The sequence below is a fragment of the Rana temporaria genome, chromosome 3, assembly GCF_905171775.1.
Source record: "Rana temporaria chromosome 3, aRanTem1.1, whole genome shotgun sequence".
NCBI classification, from domain to species: domain Eukaryota; kingdom Metazoa; phylum Chordata; class Amphibia; order Anura; family Ranidae; genus Rana; species Rana temporaria.
This window is the reverse complement of record NC_053491.1, coordinates 138,584,298-138,602,005: the sequence shown is the minus strand read 5'-3', so window position 1 is coordinate 138,602,005 and position 17,708 is coordinate 138,584,298. Positions and strand designations below refer to the sequence as shown.

General features: G+C 40.6%; 1 protein-coding gene across 3 annotated transcripts in view; it reads left to right on the top strand.

Moving 5' to 3' along the window:
- SLC26A5 (solute carrier family 26 member 5) overlaps positions 1–17,708 on the top strand; it is an 89,516-nt gene that overhangs the window by 41,369 nt on the left and 30,439 nt on the right. For all 3 annotated transcript variants that reach the window (XM_040343491.1, XM_040343490.1, XM_040343492.1), the window contains exons 7-12: positions 1,938–2,090; positions 3,246–3,328; positions 3,646–3,793; positions 12,739–12,852; positions 15,123–15,200; positions 17,168–17,263. In XM_040343491.1, the coding sequence (XP_040199425.1) occupies positions 1,938–2,090; positions 3,246–3,328; positions 3,646–3,793; positions 12,739–12,852; positions 15,123–15,200; positions 17,168–17,263 (672 nt within the window). The remainder of the gene's footprint in view (positions 1–1,937; positions 2,091–3,245; positions 3,329–3,645; positions 3,794–12,738; positions 12,853–15,122; positions 15,201–17,167; positions 17,264–17,708) is intronic.

Genomic DNA, 17,708 nt, shown 5'->3' with positions numbered 1-17,708 from the left:
AAGTCTATCTCATTGTCCAGCAATATAGATCTATTGCCAATCACCATGGGTGACTTCTCAATGACCCACACCGTGGCCATCCTCTCCTGTCGTACTCGCATTGCAAAATAAAAGCTCCCCAGCAGGCTGCTGAATGTCAACAAACTGGCTAGGGTTCCTGGGTGGCATCCATCTCCCAAAATGCCTGCTGGCTTGTTTATAACTTGAAACAAACTGGTGGGCGTTTAGCAGCTACCATTTACTGCAGTGGTTCTCAACCTGGGGGTCGGGACCCCCTCGGGGGTCGAATGGCAATTTGCCAGGGGTCACCGAATCCTGGGCTGTTCCTGATGCCCGCACCACTCCCCCAGCCTTTTTGCGGAAGCCCAGCCGGGCTGTCCCTGGAGCCCATGGCCACCCACTCAGCCTTTTCGCAGCCGCCCATTCAGTTCACGGCATGGGTGGGGGGCAGAGACTAGAGGTCAGCTGACTGGTGAGGAATGTGAAGTGGCAGGGGCTGGGGAGACCCTATCTCCTGATTACGGCATAGGAACAAAGAATAAGAGAACGAACAAGAAAGACGGCTAGAGAGAGGGATGGGGGGGGGGGGGTGGTTGAAGAAATGATGATAGAGAGAGATAAAAGGGAAAGAAAGGAGAACAAAAAGAGTGGTACATCCCAAAATGTACCATAAGGGGTTTTACTGTACGAGTGGAAGGGACTCAGGGAACGCTAAATGTCCGAGGTTTAGGGGCGCAAATTACTTGTCTTGGGTGCCAACAACCCACGCTATGAAAATAATTTTCCTGTTGGGGGTCCCCACAGCAAGGGAAATTTTATCAAGGGGTCACGGCACTAGTAAGGTTGAGAACCACTGATTTACTGTCTGTATTTATAAACAAATGACTACCGGCTACAGCTGGCCAAATTTGGCCATTCCTTTTGCCCTTTTTATTGACCTATAAACAGCTTGGATTTAGGTCCCATCTAAGACCCCTTCCACTGAAGGTGCTTTTTAAGTGTTTTAGTGCTAAAAAATATTGCCTGTAAAGCGCCTCTCAAGCCTCACCAGTGTGAAAGCCTGATTGCTTTCACATTAGGTGCTTGCAGAACAGGGAAAAAAAAAACCCTGCAAGCAGCATCTTTGGGGCGGTGTATACAAAGTTTCTAAACCACACCTGCCATTGAAATCGATGGGCAGCACTGCTGAAGCGATGTGGCGATTTTAACCCCTTGTTGACCATTTCTTTGGGGCTAAAAGTGCCCCACTCCAGTCTGCACAGTGCTGCTTAAACAAGCGTCACTTTACTGCTAGCGTGCCTGCGCTACCAATGTGAAAGAGGTCTTATGGTTGACCTGAAGCTCGTCCCTAGTTGCTACCTAGTTAGTATAAATATATTTAAATGGCTGGTAGAAACTTTAGAACACAAGCACTGTAGTTGGTGCATTATTTTGTAGAATTCTGGAAAAATTTGTTCTAATTATGAACTACCTTTTTATCTATGCATGTAGAATGCAGTCTCTTTAAATGCTGAGCAGGTCACGTATGTGAGGCTTGGCTTTTAGATTGGTGAAACTTAACTGTTTGCAGTTTTATTCACTGTGTGGCTGAAAGTAGCTGGCGGCTCCTTCTTTACTAGATAGTTTGGCTATAATTCCCAGCCAATTGATTAGGCGGTTTTCACTTCCAAACTTCAGCACTTACGAACACAGAGCTCTTTTTTTTTTTTTTTTTACTTTACACGGTAACTAGCATGGGATGAGTTGATGGATGAACAGGATCAGAGGATGGATTTAAGATGACCGTTGTATATTTTGAGTGCTCGGTTTCCCATTGTGATTTAAATGAAAAAAGTTAATGTGATTTGCGTTTGAGAAATTTTCCTAACCTGTGTAGGCAAAACTAGACTTTGACTTGCCTAACATTTAATTATGTAAATCTCCTATGTCTTTTTCAGAGCTTTGTCAGTGTGTTGTCTAATCTCGCACTGACCAATGTTGCTGCACTAATCGTTGGCCTAATATGCGTGGTATTGCTGCTGGGTGCCAAGGAAATTAATGATCGATTTAAAAAGAAGTTGCCTGTTCCAATTCCTATGGAGATCATTGTTGTAAGTTGACCATGTTTAATATAGCTAACTAGTGTTATTCTTTTATTACCATGATATGCACTGTGGACACGTAATTGTCTGTGTGTTGTGTACTGTGTATTTGCTGGATTTGTTTCATCAACTTTTTCCAACAGTTGTCATTAGGGTTGCACCGATACCAGGCATTTTTACGAGTATCGGTACTCGCGAAAATGCTCCGATACCCGAAGAGACGACCGCTTGGGAGCAGAATGCATCCTCCTTCCCTCCGGCCAGCTGTCTCCTCTGGCGCGGGGCTGTCTTAATGCATGGGTTAACCTGGGCTCTGTCCAGGGGGGCCCTCCTGCAATTCCCCAATCACTCCTGCAGTTTCCAGTGCTCCTCTAGTACTTTGCAGGGTGTAAGAAGGAACCCCGAGGCAAAGCATGTTACTACTGTCTATGTGGGCGGGTTCTGTACTGCTCCGAACACAGATCATGGAGAGGACAGCTGGTGGGGATCGGCACAGACGACCTTCCTCCAGCACAGCAGTGGTAAGATGACGCCCGGATCTAGTGGGGTACTGGGGAGGGGTGTGCTCGCCCCTTTTAAGCCCTCCACCACCCCTGACGCTTGCCGGCGGTCTCTCACCTCCATAGTACACATCTTGAGCACAGCAGCACTAAGTTCTCCTCCTCCTCCCCATCCCATTCCCTTACAGCTACGATGTGCACTGTATATAGCTAGCTACTGCAACTAATTGCTGTTCCTACCATGGAATGTCACAGGTCAGAACTGCAACCAGTAGCCAGCTATACACTGTGCAGAGAATGGGATTGCAGCTCCAGTGTGTGCTGTGTGAGGAGCAGGAGCTCTCCCTGTGTTCAGGCTGCAGGGATGGGAGACGGAGCTCTGCCTAATGCACTGCACCCTCCCATCCTCTTCCTAGGCGAAGGGGGGGGAACTGTACTCTGTTAAAAAATTGATATCGGTGCATCCCTAGTTGTAATCATTAGTCTGAGTTTACTAACCATTACATCATAGAACAGATCAAACTAGCTATATTTACAAATATGTTTACAACAGAATACCACATTGTTTATTAAATTGAGTAATTTAGCCTTGACGTAGACTACAGCCATGATGCTTTTTCTTGTGTTTTGAATGCAAATTAACATTGTTGTTCTCTTTTTTAAGGTAATAATTTCAACTGGAGTTTCAGCTGGACTGAAGCTTGAAGAGTCATATAATGTAGACGTGGTTGGAAATATTCCTACAGGGTATGACATCCTAGACCCAGTTATAATTGTTGGTTTCCTTGTTAGTCCACCGATTTTATTCAAAAAATGCACTTGCTTGCTAAGAACTTTGCAAACAGGGAAATTATTCACATGTACTGTCCTGATATTATTATTTTTATTTATTTTTTTCCCCATTATTTCTTAAGAGACCTTGATAAATAACGCTTCATCAAATTTCTAGAATTTGTCTTTGGCAATTCCACCCAACTACAGCACTATAGAAGCCAGGTAAATAGCTGGGGTGGTATTTCTGTTGCTTTACAATATATTACACCTTTTTATTATATTATTTATAGGTTCCGATCCCCAGAATTACCTGACATCCGTATGTTCTCAGCTGTTTTTGTGGATGCAGTGGCAATAGCAATTGTTGGATTTTCTATGACTATATCAATGGCCAAAATATTTGCACTTAAACATGGATATGCAGTCAGTGGCAATCAGGTGAGAATAAAGGGCTTCATTTTTTTTATATCTGGACAAGTGTAAGCATTACTAAGCCCATAAAAAGTCCACAATCTAATGCTAATCACTGCAGTGCTTTTGTGTTTCTCAACCAAAATATATTTACTTTTTTATGTTGTTTTTGGTAAGAAGACATTAAACTGGTTCTAAAGCCTTATGATTGTTTTACCTACTTGCATTATCTGCATTAAGTTTTTAAAGACCTATTATGTCCAGGTTCTCACCCCCTCCCTTCCTTATTCTTATCTGCTCCTGATCCAGCACTATGCACATGAGCAGCAGTTCTTCACACTCTCCTTACTCACTGGGCAGATTGATGGCAACAGGAGCCATTGACTTCTGCTGCTGTCAATCAAATCCTATGATGAGGCAGCAGTGGGGTGGGGGAGAGGCAAAGTCCCTGCTGTTTGTGTCCATAGACACAGGCAGTGGGGCTCGGAAACAAGCCTACACAAGTATCCCTCTCAATTAGCTTGCTTGTGGGGTACTCGGAAGGCAGTAGGAGCCAGGAGCATTGGTGGGAGACCCCAAAAGAGGAGGCTTTGGGCTGCTGTGCAAAACCATTGCACAGAACAGGTACGTATAACAATGTTTGCTATTTAATCATTTCCCGACCGCACTATTGTCAAATGATGACTGCAGTGCGGTCGGCTTGTTCTGGGAGGGCATCTATTGATGTCCTCGCAGAACCTCGCCCCCCTGCGTTCCCCTGGGATGCACTCTGATCGTTGTGCCCTTCAAACACCGCTGATCACTGATGGAGGTAAAGGTCCAATCACAGCAGCCCTTTACCACATGATCAGCTGTGTCCAATCACAGCTGATCGCAGTGTAAACAGACCTGCTGGTTATTGTCAGAGAGTCGGTAACCGGCGATTCTCACAGAGGACATCTTCACTGATGGTCGGGGCACTGATCATCAGTGCAGCATCATTGCACATCAGTGAAGGAGAAAAATTACTAATACAAAATGGGTGAACTGTTCCTTTAAATCATATAAATGGTGCAAAAAAAAAAAAATCAATTTAGCACAATGCAATAACATGCAAAGAAAGAATAAAGTGCAAGTGCTAATGTGCTGTGCAAAATATGTATCATGTGATCAAAAAATAATATAAACATTATTAATCAAACATGATTAATACACTTGAAATAAAGTCCATCGTATATATCACATTTTAATAAAGTGCCTAGTGCTTCACAATCTGAAGCACAACTCTGGCTAATGAGACTCTAAATTTTTTTTTGCTTGGAATAAAGATCACGATTCTCGCTGTGTAACATTCACATTTATACAAAAAATTGGGCTAACGTTACTGTTCTATTGTGTTTTTATTTTTTTGACAGCTGTCGGTGAGTAGAGAACGGCTCTGCACTGAATTAAACAAATGCTATTTTTAAGATTGCAAGGGGGTTGAATTACGATCTCGATTCTTTAACGATTAATGGTGCATCTTTACCTCTTACCAAACTGAATGGATCTCTGTTGCAGAGATCCGACACCGCCTGTATTCAATTTCCACAGCAAAAACTTTTCAATAAACGTGTCTTCACAAACACATCTCACAGCAGCATGAACCTTTCTTTAGGTGAGGACCACTCATTAAAGGAGCATATATGAAAAGCCTCATAGCGTAAATCAGTTTTGAAGATAAAAATGCTTACGATAAGGCACAGAAAAACGAGCAGTAAAATCAAGCCAGCCACAGTGTCACCTGCTCTACCAGCCACAATGACTTCACACACGCTCTCCGCCAACTCCTTTCCCCCAAAAATTGCATCTTCTGGGAATGGAGGATGCCATGCAATGTCGGCAAACAAGCGTTAAAGAGGAAGTTACACCTGAAGTATACTTACAAGATACAAAGTGCCACTGTGGAGACATCATGTGTAAACGAATATGCACTGTTCAATGCAATTCTAAACATCCGTACGTAACAATAAGGATAAACTTCATTTAAAAATGGCAAACAAAATACATTATTGGATGGTCTGCAGCCAGGTTCTATAAAAAATGATTTGCACATAATGTCGCCATCTAGCGGTAACAATAGGAATTATTCCTATAGTATTCCTATAGTAACTGCTAGATGGCGACATTATGTGTAGATCGTTTTTATATATCCTGCAGAGGTAGTAGGATGGGTGACGCCGCAGCCGGCTTGATTTTGTTGCTCGTTTTTCTGTGCCTCATTGTAAGTGTTTCTTTTTATCTTAAAATGTTTAAAACAAGTTTTTATGCTGTTAGGCTTCTCCCTGTTCACATGTCGTATATGCTCCTTTGGTGAGTGGATCTCACTCAAAGAACAGTTTGTGCTGTGGTGAGATGTTTAAAGACACGTCCAGTTTTGCTGTGGAGATCCATTCCATTTTGGTAAGAGGCCTTTTTGTTTTGTTTTTTTTGCACTAAAGAGCACGCTTTTCAACAATGGAGCACTTTTAGAGTGGCATCGGATTGTGAAGCACTTTAAAGTGGCATATATACGATTTAGTTTATTTTAGGTTTATTACTCATGTTCGATTTAATAGTTTGTGTATGTTTTTTGATAACATGATACATATATTGTACGTTTGCACAGCAATTGCACTTTATTCCTTCTTTGTATGTTATGCTAAGTTGATTTGAGGAAGCTTGCAGGATGTAGGAAAAAGTCCTGCAAGCAGCGTCTTTGGGGCGGTGGAAGAGTGGTGTATAGTAGCCCCTGCCTGTGACCCCAAGAACACCATCCCCACTGTCAAACATGGAGGTGGAAACATTATGCTTTGGGGGACAACTTCACTGCTTTAAAGAAATGCTGGACTGGGCTATGTACCATCAAATCTTGGGTGAGAACCTCCTTCCCTCAGCCATGGCATTGAAAATGGGTCGTGGATGCGTAATTCAGCATGACAGTGACCCAAAACACACGGCCAAGGCAACAAAGGAGTGGCTCAAGAAGAAGCACATTAAGAAGTGGCCAAGCCAGTCTCCAAAGCTTAACCCCATATAAAATATAAAGAGGGAGCTGAAGGTTCAAGTTACCAAATGTCAGCCTTGAAACCTTAATGACTTGGAGAGGATCTGCAAAGTGCAGTGGGACAAAATCCCCCCTGAGATATGTGCAAACATGGTGGTAAACTACAATAAACCTCTGACCTTGGTACTTGGTGGCAAAACCCTTGTTGGCAATCACAGTCATGTTTTGCGAAGGGGGTCAATACTTATTTCACTCATTAAAATGCAAATCAATTTATAACTTTGACGTGTTTTTTTCCTGAATGTTTATTTACTTTTTATTTATTTTTGGTTCTTTCTCCCACTGTTAAAATCCTATTAATTTATAGACTGATCATTTCTTTGTCAGTAGGCAAACGTACACATTCAGCAGGGGATCAAATACTTTTTTCCCCTCACTGTATGTTCCTTGCCATTATTTTTTTGAGTATTATCAGTAAAGTTCCACTTCTTTAAGTTATATCAGAAGAAACGTTATTTGTGCTGAAAGTGACAGCTTCTCCCTCAGTAAGGTTACTACATATGTTTTTGGTCTCTTTATAACTTTTTTTTTTTTTTTTTACTTAAAGCGGTGGTTCACCCTCCTTCACATCATTAGACCATTACATTCGGCATCGTAGCGCGAGCTACGGTATGCCGGTCTTAAATTTTTAATCCCCGTACTCACTGTGCTATCGATGATTGAAGAATCCGACTCCCGCGGGGAATGGGCGTGCCTATGGAGAGGGAGGATGATTGACGGCCGGCTCTGGCACGTCACGCTCCCCGAAGACAGCCGGAGTAGGTCTCGGCTATTCACGGCGCCTGCGCACAGGCTATGCGCAGGCGCCGTGAATAGCCAAGCCTATTTCGGCTATTTCCGGAGAAGTGTGACGTGCCAGGGCCGGCCGTCAATCACCTTCTCTCACCATAGGAACGCCCATTCCCCGGATTCTTCAATCATCGATAGCACAGTGAGTACGGGGATAAAAAATGTAAGACCGGCATACCGTAGCTCGCGCTACGATGCCGAATGTAATGGTCTAATAAAAAAAAAACATTTTTTTTTTTTTTTTAACAGGGTGAACCCCCGCTTTAATGTTTTTCTTCCTAATCCAGCAAATGGTTGCCATAAAAATTGCCAGATCGATCTTCTTTTTTTTTTTTTTTTTTTTTTAATCCGCATAAAGTTTATTATGAAGTATTACACTTTTATACAATACCTTCACAGAATTAAAAGCAGAATAATGTTCTTGTACATAGCCAAAGCAGGTTTATAAAACGGATTGAATCTGAGATGTCATTAGTCTTATATCTCAGTGTATGCATCCCCAGATATGGTTTAGGAAGACATTCTCCTTGTATCTCTTCCCCAGTACTTTAAATTAAACTCACTCCAAGGGTGATGGCACTATGAGAACAGATCGCCTTTTTTTTTTTTTTTTTTTTTTTTAACAAAACTTTTTTGCATGTATAATGTATAAATGGAACTATCCAGTTTATTTTTGTGTGTACGTTTTGTAATGTCAGGTTTTCATCTTTGTTTTAGAAATGGACTATTAATTAATATATGACAAAGCATTCCCAGAGCACTATGGGTTATCTAATGTGAGGGCACAGCAGTAATCTGCTTTCAGACACATTCATTTTAATTTTACAGTTATGCGAAAAAATTTATTTACATTTTTAATCTGCACATGATTGGGAAAATTGAAGTAAATAAACATTCTCCTCCTTTATTAAATTGGCCTACCATCTCTAATTAAAATTGACTTGGTGGTGGAGGGCAATGAGATGAGTTACTGCTCTGACACATTAACTTGTGTGTGTAAATAAATTTGAGCTATTGAACACTGTAAAAGGCTTTTTTTTACAGACTTGGTAAGGAGAGACTGGAAGGCGAATGCTCCACTTGCTGGCAGTACATAAGAATGGGCTTTATTGGTATACAGGATTCCATACAATCCTTTACCTCTCTGAAAATATTTTGTTAAATTCACTGCTTTATAAGTATGCCCTTAACATTTTTACAAGTATGCATTGCCTTTCATGCTGACATTGTGCCATTTATGGATCTGATTTAAAACAAAGTAGCTGTCCTGAAATCCTCTGGTGGAAACAACCTTTCACTGAATCTCAGGCCAAGATCCAAGGTTGTAATCAGGGTGGATTTGATTTAAATCGGGTCGATTTTTAAATCGCTAGTCAAAAGGCTTGATTTAAAATTTCATTTTTAAAGAGCAACTGTCCTCTCTGTCCCGCAACGGCTCTTCCTCTGACCTGTTGTTGACTCACCAACAGTCCCATTCACTTTAATGGGAATGGCAGGTGATGCAGCAGTGACACAACAAGGTGAGGGACGTGGCGGCAGCAGGTGAGTGGATGCCCGCTAACAGGCTCTGCCATGAGGAATCTTAAATGACAGGTGCTCTTTAAATGTAAGGACTCATTCTTGCTGGTAGTTAGAATCTTTAATACTTGAAAACAAAATAAAGCTTTCCTATTTAGGATAAGCGGTCAGGTTAGTAAAACAGGGACCGATTCAATCCTACAGTTTTCAGTGTACATACATTTGCAAAACAATGTGATAAAGGAATTTTCCTGAACTTTGTTTTATCTCATGGTTACTGTGAAATTGTGTGAATGTGCATCAATGCAGTGCATGTCATCTCAGCTTGCAGAGCTTGGATTCATTGAGTTTACCAAAAATAAAAATATTGCAGAATATACAGCCTCATGCTACATAACTAAGCTCCATTTCATGCCGAATAAACTCCATTATTAATGTATCTTAAATCTTCTATCATAAATGGAAAACTATCTTTAGATCATTTCTTTTGGATTAAAAATTTATTAAAATTTCAATATTTTTTTTTTTTCTTAAATCATTGATTTTATATCCTCCCTTTTTGTAATGTAATCCTTTTTAAAGTGGTTGTAAAACCTTACTTCATTAGGGTGTATTAATACTGTATTCGGTGACAGACATTTTACCGCATGGTAAAACTCCTGTCGCTGCAGGAACAATTATTTCCCATGTGTCCCATTAACACTGCAACACAGCCTAGGGCTGGGCTAAAAGGCAGACACTGAATCGCATGGCAATGTACAGCAACGCTGTGCTTCTTACGTTTTGTACGCTTAAAATTTAGTACAAAAAAAGGAGCAATGTGATGCACTGAAATGCACACCACACTGCCTCCTATCTCAGCCAGCAACTGAGTGCTGTCGCATAGGTGAAGTGTTAAAGGTAAAAAAAAACTTTCATGTGCAGCTCCACCTCCAGCCCCCTAAATACTTACCTGTAGGTAAAATGGATATCTCCTAAACGTGAACAGTTTAGGAGATGTTCCAGTGAGCAGCAGCCAGTGGAGTCACCAGCGCATGTGCTGTGGCCACAACGGCATCGCTGCTTGTCCAATCCAGACTACTTATCATATATTGATTTCCAGACTACTTATCATATTTCTTGAGTCCCTGACGTGCCAGGATGGGAGAAACGCGCAAACAGTGACCAAATTTTAGAAAGCAAACACATTATTTTTTTTATTTTTTTACACTAAGCTGTCAAGATTTTTTTCTAACACACAGCATAGGAATACTTTAAAATTATACCTCAAAACACATTCTGCTACTCCTGAGTATGAGGATGCGCACCTTCAGGCATTCTAGGGACATAAATTCAGGGACCTGGGGGTGTACATATACTGCGTCTGCGATGCTTTGCTTCACATGCCATGGCAGGAATAATACACCCTGTCACTTTGGGCAGGCATAGCGCAATCCAAACATGAATTGCTCTTCAGAGAGCACCACACATGTGAATGAGGCCTTATGGTTACATTTAACTGGCGTGGTGGTGATTGGGGGCACTGTGACTGGATTCACTGGTCTAGTGACACTGTACTGCTATGGTGGTAATCGTACAATAGCTGGCTGCACTGACGGTGAAATCAGAGCAGCCAGATTGTACGTGATCACTGCCACAACAGTACAATGTCACCACAATGACACTGTACTTTGCTCTGGTGACGGTATGTAAAAAAAAATAAAAATTATGGTGAAATTGTACTGCTGTAACTAGTGATCAGAGACACTTGCAGCAATATAAGAACAAAAGATGATCAGGACAGCCGCACTCCAATCCAACATAACTTTAATGTAAAAAACTGGAAAGGGGCACTACAAGTCACAGCAACAAAACCTAGGACATCTGACTTGTTTCACACCAACTTCAGTGTTTACTCATAGCTATAAATTAAACTTTATACTTTACATTAAAGTTGCGTTGGATTGGAGTGCGGCTGTCCTGATCATCTTTTGTTCTTATTTGCCATGTGCATTGCTAGCACCCTCAGTTCCTGAGAATATTATTTGCACCCAACAAGACCTGCCTGGAGCGGCAATCTGTCTACTTGCAGCAATATCTCTGATCACTAGACAGAGTGGTACAGTGTCCCCATAGTGACATTGTACTATTTGGTTGGGGTGGGGGGTGGGATCCATTTTTACTTTTTTTTTTTTAAACTCTGACCTCTTACTACTGTGTGAGAGGAATTGTCTCACACAATCATGCACCCTTTGTTTACAGGTGTGATTTGTTAAAGCAATCCATTGGTACAGGGCCCGCTGCATTGGCTCTGTGCCCCGATCTGTGGTGTCCAATGCACACTGATCACAGGGTGCGCATGAGGCAAGGATGTTTTACTATTGCATGGGAGGTTATTTTTAATATGTTGTCTCAAATCTAGAAAGTTCCTAACCCCCTGGCAGCAAGTGGTTAAAGCTATAGAGAATGTGTTTTTAGAAGTGATATTAAAGGCATATTTTTATTTTATTTTTTAAATATCTCATACTTGCATGCTCTGTGCAGTGGATTTGCACAGAGCAGCCCAGATCCTCTTTTTGGGTCCCCCGCCGGTGCTCCTGGCCCCTCACTCTTGCCAAGTGCCCCCATAGCAAGCAGCTTGTTAAGGGGGCACCCGAGCAGGCCCGCTAACATGCCGTGTGTGGGTGTGTCCATTCACAAACAGATTGTCTCTCATTGGCTCACTGGCTGTGATTGGCAATAGTGGGGGCCAATGGGTCCTGCTGCTGTCGCAGCCAATGGGAAGGAAGAGACCCAGGAGAGCCGTTGCACTCATGCACATCACTGGATCTAGATGTGGCTCTGGTAAGCATTACAGGGAGCTAGGGGGGCTGCTGCACACAGAAGGCTTTACCTTCATGTATTACTAAAAATCATTGAGCTTTTACAACCAATTTAAGGCTTATGAGTAGGTGATTTAAAGTCCATGAAGTTCCTGTAAATGTTCCTGTAAATGCTAACATTCTGAAAGTATTTGCAGAGACATAGCTACACCCTTTTTCCATATTTGTTAATGATGGTGTAGCAAGCAGGCATTGAACAATGATGTAGGTGGTATGCCTATTTTCCTTAGAAAAAAAAAGGGGGGGGGGAGGCTTCCAAGGGCTTGTATGCAGCAAAAAAAAATTGTAAACGCCTAAAGAAAAATGTGTGTTTGTATGTGTATATGTGTGTGTGTGTATATATATATATATATATATATATATATATATATATATATATATATATATATATATATATATATATATATATATATATATATATATATATATATATATATATATATATATATATATATATATATATATATATATATATATAATCTATCTCTATCTCTATCTCTTTTTTTTTTTATTAAGTTAATTTATTAATTTATAATCAAAAAATGATTGTACATAAAAGGATGAAGGCCTATTTTCCTTATACCCAGAAGTTTGCATTTTGTGGAGAGCATGGCGTCAAGCTAGGTATTTGCTTTGCTAGTTTACTTTCTATTACTTGAGGACAATTCAGATAACCTTTTACTAATCTAAAAATATAGCTTTTTGAATGTTGAGTATAGTAATCTGTTTGCACTTTGCAGGAACTTATTGCTATGGGGATGTGCAATTCTATTGGTTCGTTCTTTCATACGTTTGCTGTAACATGCTCAATGTCTCGTAGCCTAGTTCAGGAGAGCACTGGAGGAAATACACAGGTAAGTGGTGAGAGCTGAAAATACCCATTTTTCTTTACCACAGTCCAATGTGCCTTTTCTCTTTCTTGGGTTATTATTTCACGCATTTTGTAATATCAATAAATATGGTTAAACAATCAATCTCCTTTTATGATGAAGGGTAAAACAAATACAACAGTTTTACAACTTTGGTATTTGTTGGTAAAACTTTTAGGAAACACAGGTGAGTATATCATGGGTTAGCAGCTGCTTCGTCCCTAAATCTTAATAGAACGTATGCATCTCCCATGGGAGCCAAAATTACACAGACCGATGCATTTTGTAATATAAAAGTAACACATGTTTAATGGTTACAATTTCTCTAGTCCAGACAGCATGACTTCTAGTCTAATGCTTATATCTCCTAATCAGGTGTAGAAATGTCATTTAGCATATGTAATTTAATTAGATGACCACCAATTCCCAACGTGTTTCAACTGTAAACAGTCTTTTCAGGAAATGTGTGTAATATGCATAGATAATTAGACCAGATATAGAGCTTAAAATTGTTGCGGCACATCTTTATAGGGTGTCCCCAGTGTGACTGAGGTCATGCAACCCACAAGGGATCAGGGACAAATGGCCACTCACTCAGTGTCACCTATGATATGGTTCCTATACAGTTCCCAGTGGGGCTGGCTTATTTCTAACATTTATTCCATCTCTTTTGCATTTGTTTTTCCTCGGCTGGTGTATTCCATGTCCCTACATGCTTATCTATTCTTGGTTGGATCTTTTTAGATTCATACTTGGGTGGATGCAGCATCGGACCGATGCTGCAGCTGTTCCCGGCATCTCTGCACTGAAGACCGAGCCACCAGAACATCACTGATGGCTCGGGTCTCTCCTTTACCCGAGCGGAGAGATGCTGCCTGTCAGTCAGCATCTCTCCTGCTCTGATCCTCCATGCTCATTGGAGCGATGAGCTGTGGAGGGGTGGGGAGCCACTGTTTTAACGACTCGCTGAGGCTGCCATCAGTCAAGGCAGCTGGCGGATCCAGACTTGGGAAGCCGGGATGATTCAATGCCTCGACTGATAGCAGTGATGTCAGCAGAAAGCGGACTTCAGACCGCTCCCTGCTGAAAGCAGGTCACAGGAGTGCAAAACAAATTGCACCCCTTACTTTTCCGGGGACAACCCTAAAGTGGGATTTCCATTCATTACTTTCAGTGATAACGGTAAACGGGACAAATGGAGAGGGGCGATCTCCTTAACTGGGTGCAACAGACCGCAATAAAAAATGACAGGTGCTCTTTTCCCTCGGCATTCTATACAAAACTTAAGGCAAAACTCTTTTTTATTTTATTTAATTTTTTTAGTTATACTTAAAATACGTTAAAGTGGTACTGTCCACAGTACTCCTCCATTGTTACTGGATTGGCATTGTAAAGCTTTATATTTTTTTTATTTCCAGGTAAGAAACATGTAGCCCTTCTTCCTGTGGTAGTTCTTTTTCAGACATTATAGGGGTTGTAAAGGTTCATTTTTTATTTTCTAAATAGGTTCCTTTAAGCTAGTGCATTGTTGGTTCACTTACCTTTTCCTTCGATTTCCCTTCTAAATGTTATTTTTTTCTCTGTCTAAATTTCTCACTTCCTGTTTCTCCTCCGTAAGCTTGCCCCCATTATCCAAGCTGTTCTGGCTGGGGGTTAGTTGGCCAAAACAGCTTACTGAGGAGGAACAGGAAGTGAGAAATTCAGACAAGGAAAACAAAGAAAAAAAACATTTAGAAGGGAAATAGAAGGAAAAGGTAAGTGAACCAACAATGCACTAGCTTAAAGGAACCTATTTAGAAAATAAAAAACAAACCTTTACAACCCCTTTAAGGCTGCATTCATACTTCAGTTTTTTTAATTTGCCATGAATCTGCCCGTGATTTGAAAGCGCTGATGTGTGATTGGCAAATCGCAGGATTTGAGATGCCATTCATTTGCATGACACCTCAAATTGCGGCACAGGTCTTCCGCAAATTTCACGCTGCAATCGCGGCAGCACTCATCTCGGGAAGCATGTCGCCCAAAAAAAGGTTCAAGAGCTACTTTTGGGGCGACATGCTTCCCTGGATGCGCGTTGCCGCATTTGGTTAATCTGTGTATCATCTGTTCACTTCACTGGGTGTATGGAGGGTTTACATCCACTTTATGTGGGCAATTTAAATTTTTTTTTTTTTTTTTCAGAAAATAATTGCATATATGTTTACATGCCCCTATTTCAGCACATTTTAACTGTGACTGTAAATGCTATCCTCTAGATTGCAGGTTTGCTGTCCTCCTTTATGGTGCTGTTGGTCATACTGGTCATTGGATATCTATTTGAACCATTACCTCAGGTATGGAAATGGAACTGCTCGTAGACCTGATTTGTACTCCTTTATTTTTGAACATGTGAGCATTCTTTTGTATGTATTTTGATGTGATCTTTTGTGTGTTTTCTACTATTGTAATGCACTCCAGAATATGTGTATAGTTTTACAATAGATGTAATTAAACTTATTTCAGGGGGTCCTGTCTGTGTGTATAATGCAGTATTGAAAATATTTTAAAGGGCTCCTCAAGCTCACACATGCGAAGGCCCCTGTGAAATGTCCGTGATTTTACATGTCTTAATTAAAAATATAATTTATTTATTGTTCACGCAATGGTCAGCTGTATTGTATATTTTCTGGTGAACACAAATGTTTTCTCTTGAAAAGAGGCAACAAAGACGGATCCATGGCTGTGCTGCCTTGCCTACTTCACAGGAATAAACACGAACATCGTGTTCCTGGGATTATCTGTACAGGAGTTTACTGGGACACCCACTAAGCTAATTTTGTGTGGTTCATCAGGAACTGACAGAAATTCAAACCGTATATGGCCAACTTAATTCTTCAGTACTCTATCCAGAACTAAAGATCTAAAATGCATTTAAATACACCTTAGCTGAGCTGTTTTTGTCTGGATAGCAACAAATTATTTTAATTATTTTTTTTCCTCGTTAAAATTCCGATGTAGTTTAGTCACACATACCGGTCTTCTCCTCTCCCCAACCTGTGACTGGACAGTGAAAGGAAAAGCAGCGGATTGATAAGCTCATCTCAGTTAGGTGCCTTTCGCATTCGTAGTTGATTCCGTTCCGATCAGCAGGACATCCGCTCATAAATGACCTGCTGATCAGAGCAGAACAGGTGGATGACACATCTGCTCACTTTCTGCAGAGCCCGCTTTGCTCTATGGACTGGGTCTGTTTTACACCCAACTAACCTCCAATCCGATCTGCCTAATTGGAAGCGAGTGGATCACTTTCCGTGTTGTGTGTGTGTGTGTGTGTGTGTGTGTGTGTGTGTGTGTTTTTTTTTTTTTTGTTTTTTTTTTTTATGTGGATCAGATTGGACCCGAACACAAGTTTGTTTACACCTGCCTGTCCAAAAGAAAGCATGGACCAGGATCAGGTTTGCCTGAAAAACTGGCAGGTGGACCTGATGGAATTGCCCATGTGATGTGAAAAGGGCCTTAGTCTGCTCCCTCCTACTAGCCTCCTTCCATTGCAGTGCAACTGATTTGCTAATTTTGCTGCTTCTCCTTCCCCTTCTTGATGTTCTGCTGTATAGAGAATGCAAAAGGCTGGTACCAAATCAAATTCAGAAGTTGCTTGCATGTAAAAAATATAATGAATGCAGAACACAATAATATATATGTGAGATAACAATAAGTGATCTTGCTATGCAAGACCACTTAATTAATGGCATTCAGCTTTAAGGTTAAATCACCTTTTTACTCAATACATGTGGCACCTGCCTTTGTCCTGACCGGAAAAAAATCTACCTTTTAAAAAATGCACATAAAATGCATTTTCTTTTCTTTTTTTAAATACGTTTTGGACATTTATTTAATTGACCAGCATTGTAATTTTATCCGGCCTTGCATTTAAGTGCTCTAGATGCGTTGTTTGTATTTTTTTTTTTTTTTTTTTTTTTTTTTATGTCCAAAAGCTCTTATTCTAAACGCAATTCTTCTGCATTCAGAAGAAAAGCTTTGACTGCCTCTAAACACTGCTATTCCTAAACGCATTTAAAAGCCTATGTATGCATGAACGCACAGGCTGGTATTGAGGAGGGTTCAAGGGTGAAAAATACACACAAAAATGTCCGTTCAGGAGCAGCAATGTGCATGAACAAATATAAGCACTATAGCTGATCTGTGATGGACTGGATTTCATATGCTTTCATGAAAGTGGAAACAAGTATTTCATAAATATATTTCTGAACTAAGCGGCAAAGAAACTGATTTGTTTAAAAAAAATTATAATTTATTACAGGCGGTATTGGCAGCCATTGTGATGGTAAACCTAAAAGGCATGTTTAAGCAATTTGCAGACATCCCACATTTATGGAGAACAAGCAGATTAGAATTGGTATGTGTGAAAATGTTTTAACATCATGGTCTAAACCATTTTATTTATTTTACTTGGCTTTGTACTTTGATATCCAGTCTTTTTTTTTTTTTTTAAGTAACTTATTTTAAGCTTGAAATGTTCAGACATAGTGACAAGATTTACTTAAAGTCATAGCGTTTCTTTTAAAACAGTTATACATGTTGTAGGCTACATTTTGTTTCTCTAGTGCAGTGGTTCTCAACCTGTATAGTGCCGTGACCCCTTGATGTTGTGGGGACCCCTAACAGTAAAATTATTTTCATAGCGTGGGTTGTCTGCTCCCAAGGCAAGACAAGTAATTTGCACCCCTAACCCACAGACATTTAGCACTCCCTGAGTCTTTTCCACTTGTACAGTATTAAAACCCCTTATGGTACATTTTAGGATGTACCACTCTTTCTCTTTGTTCTTCTTTCTTTCCCTT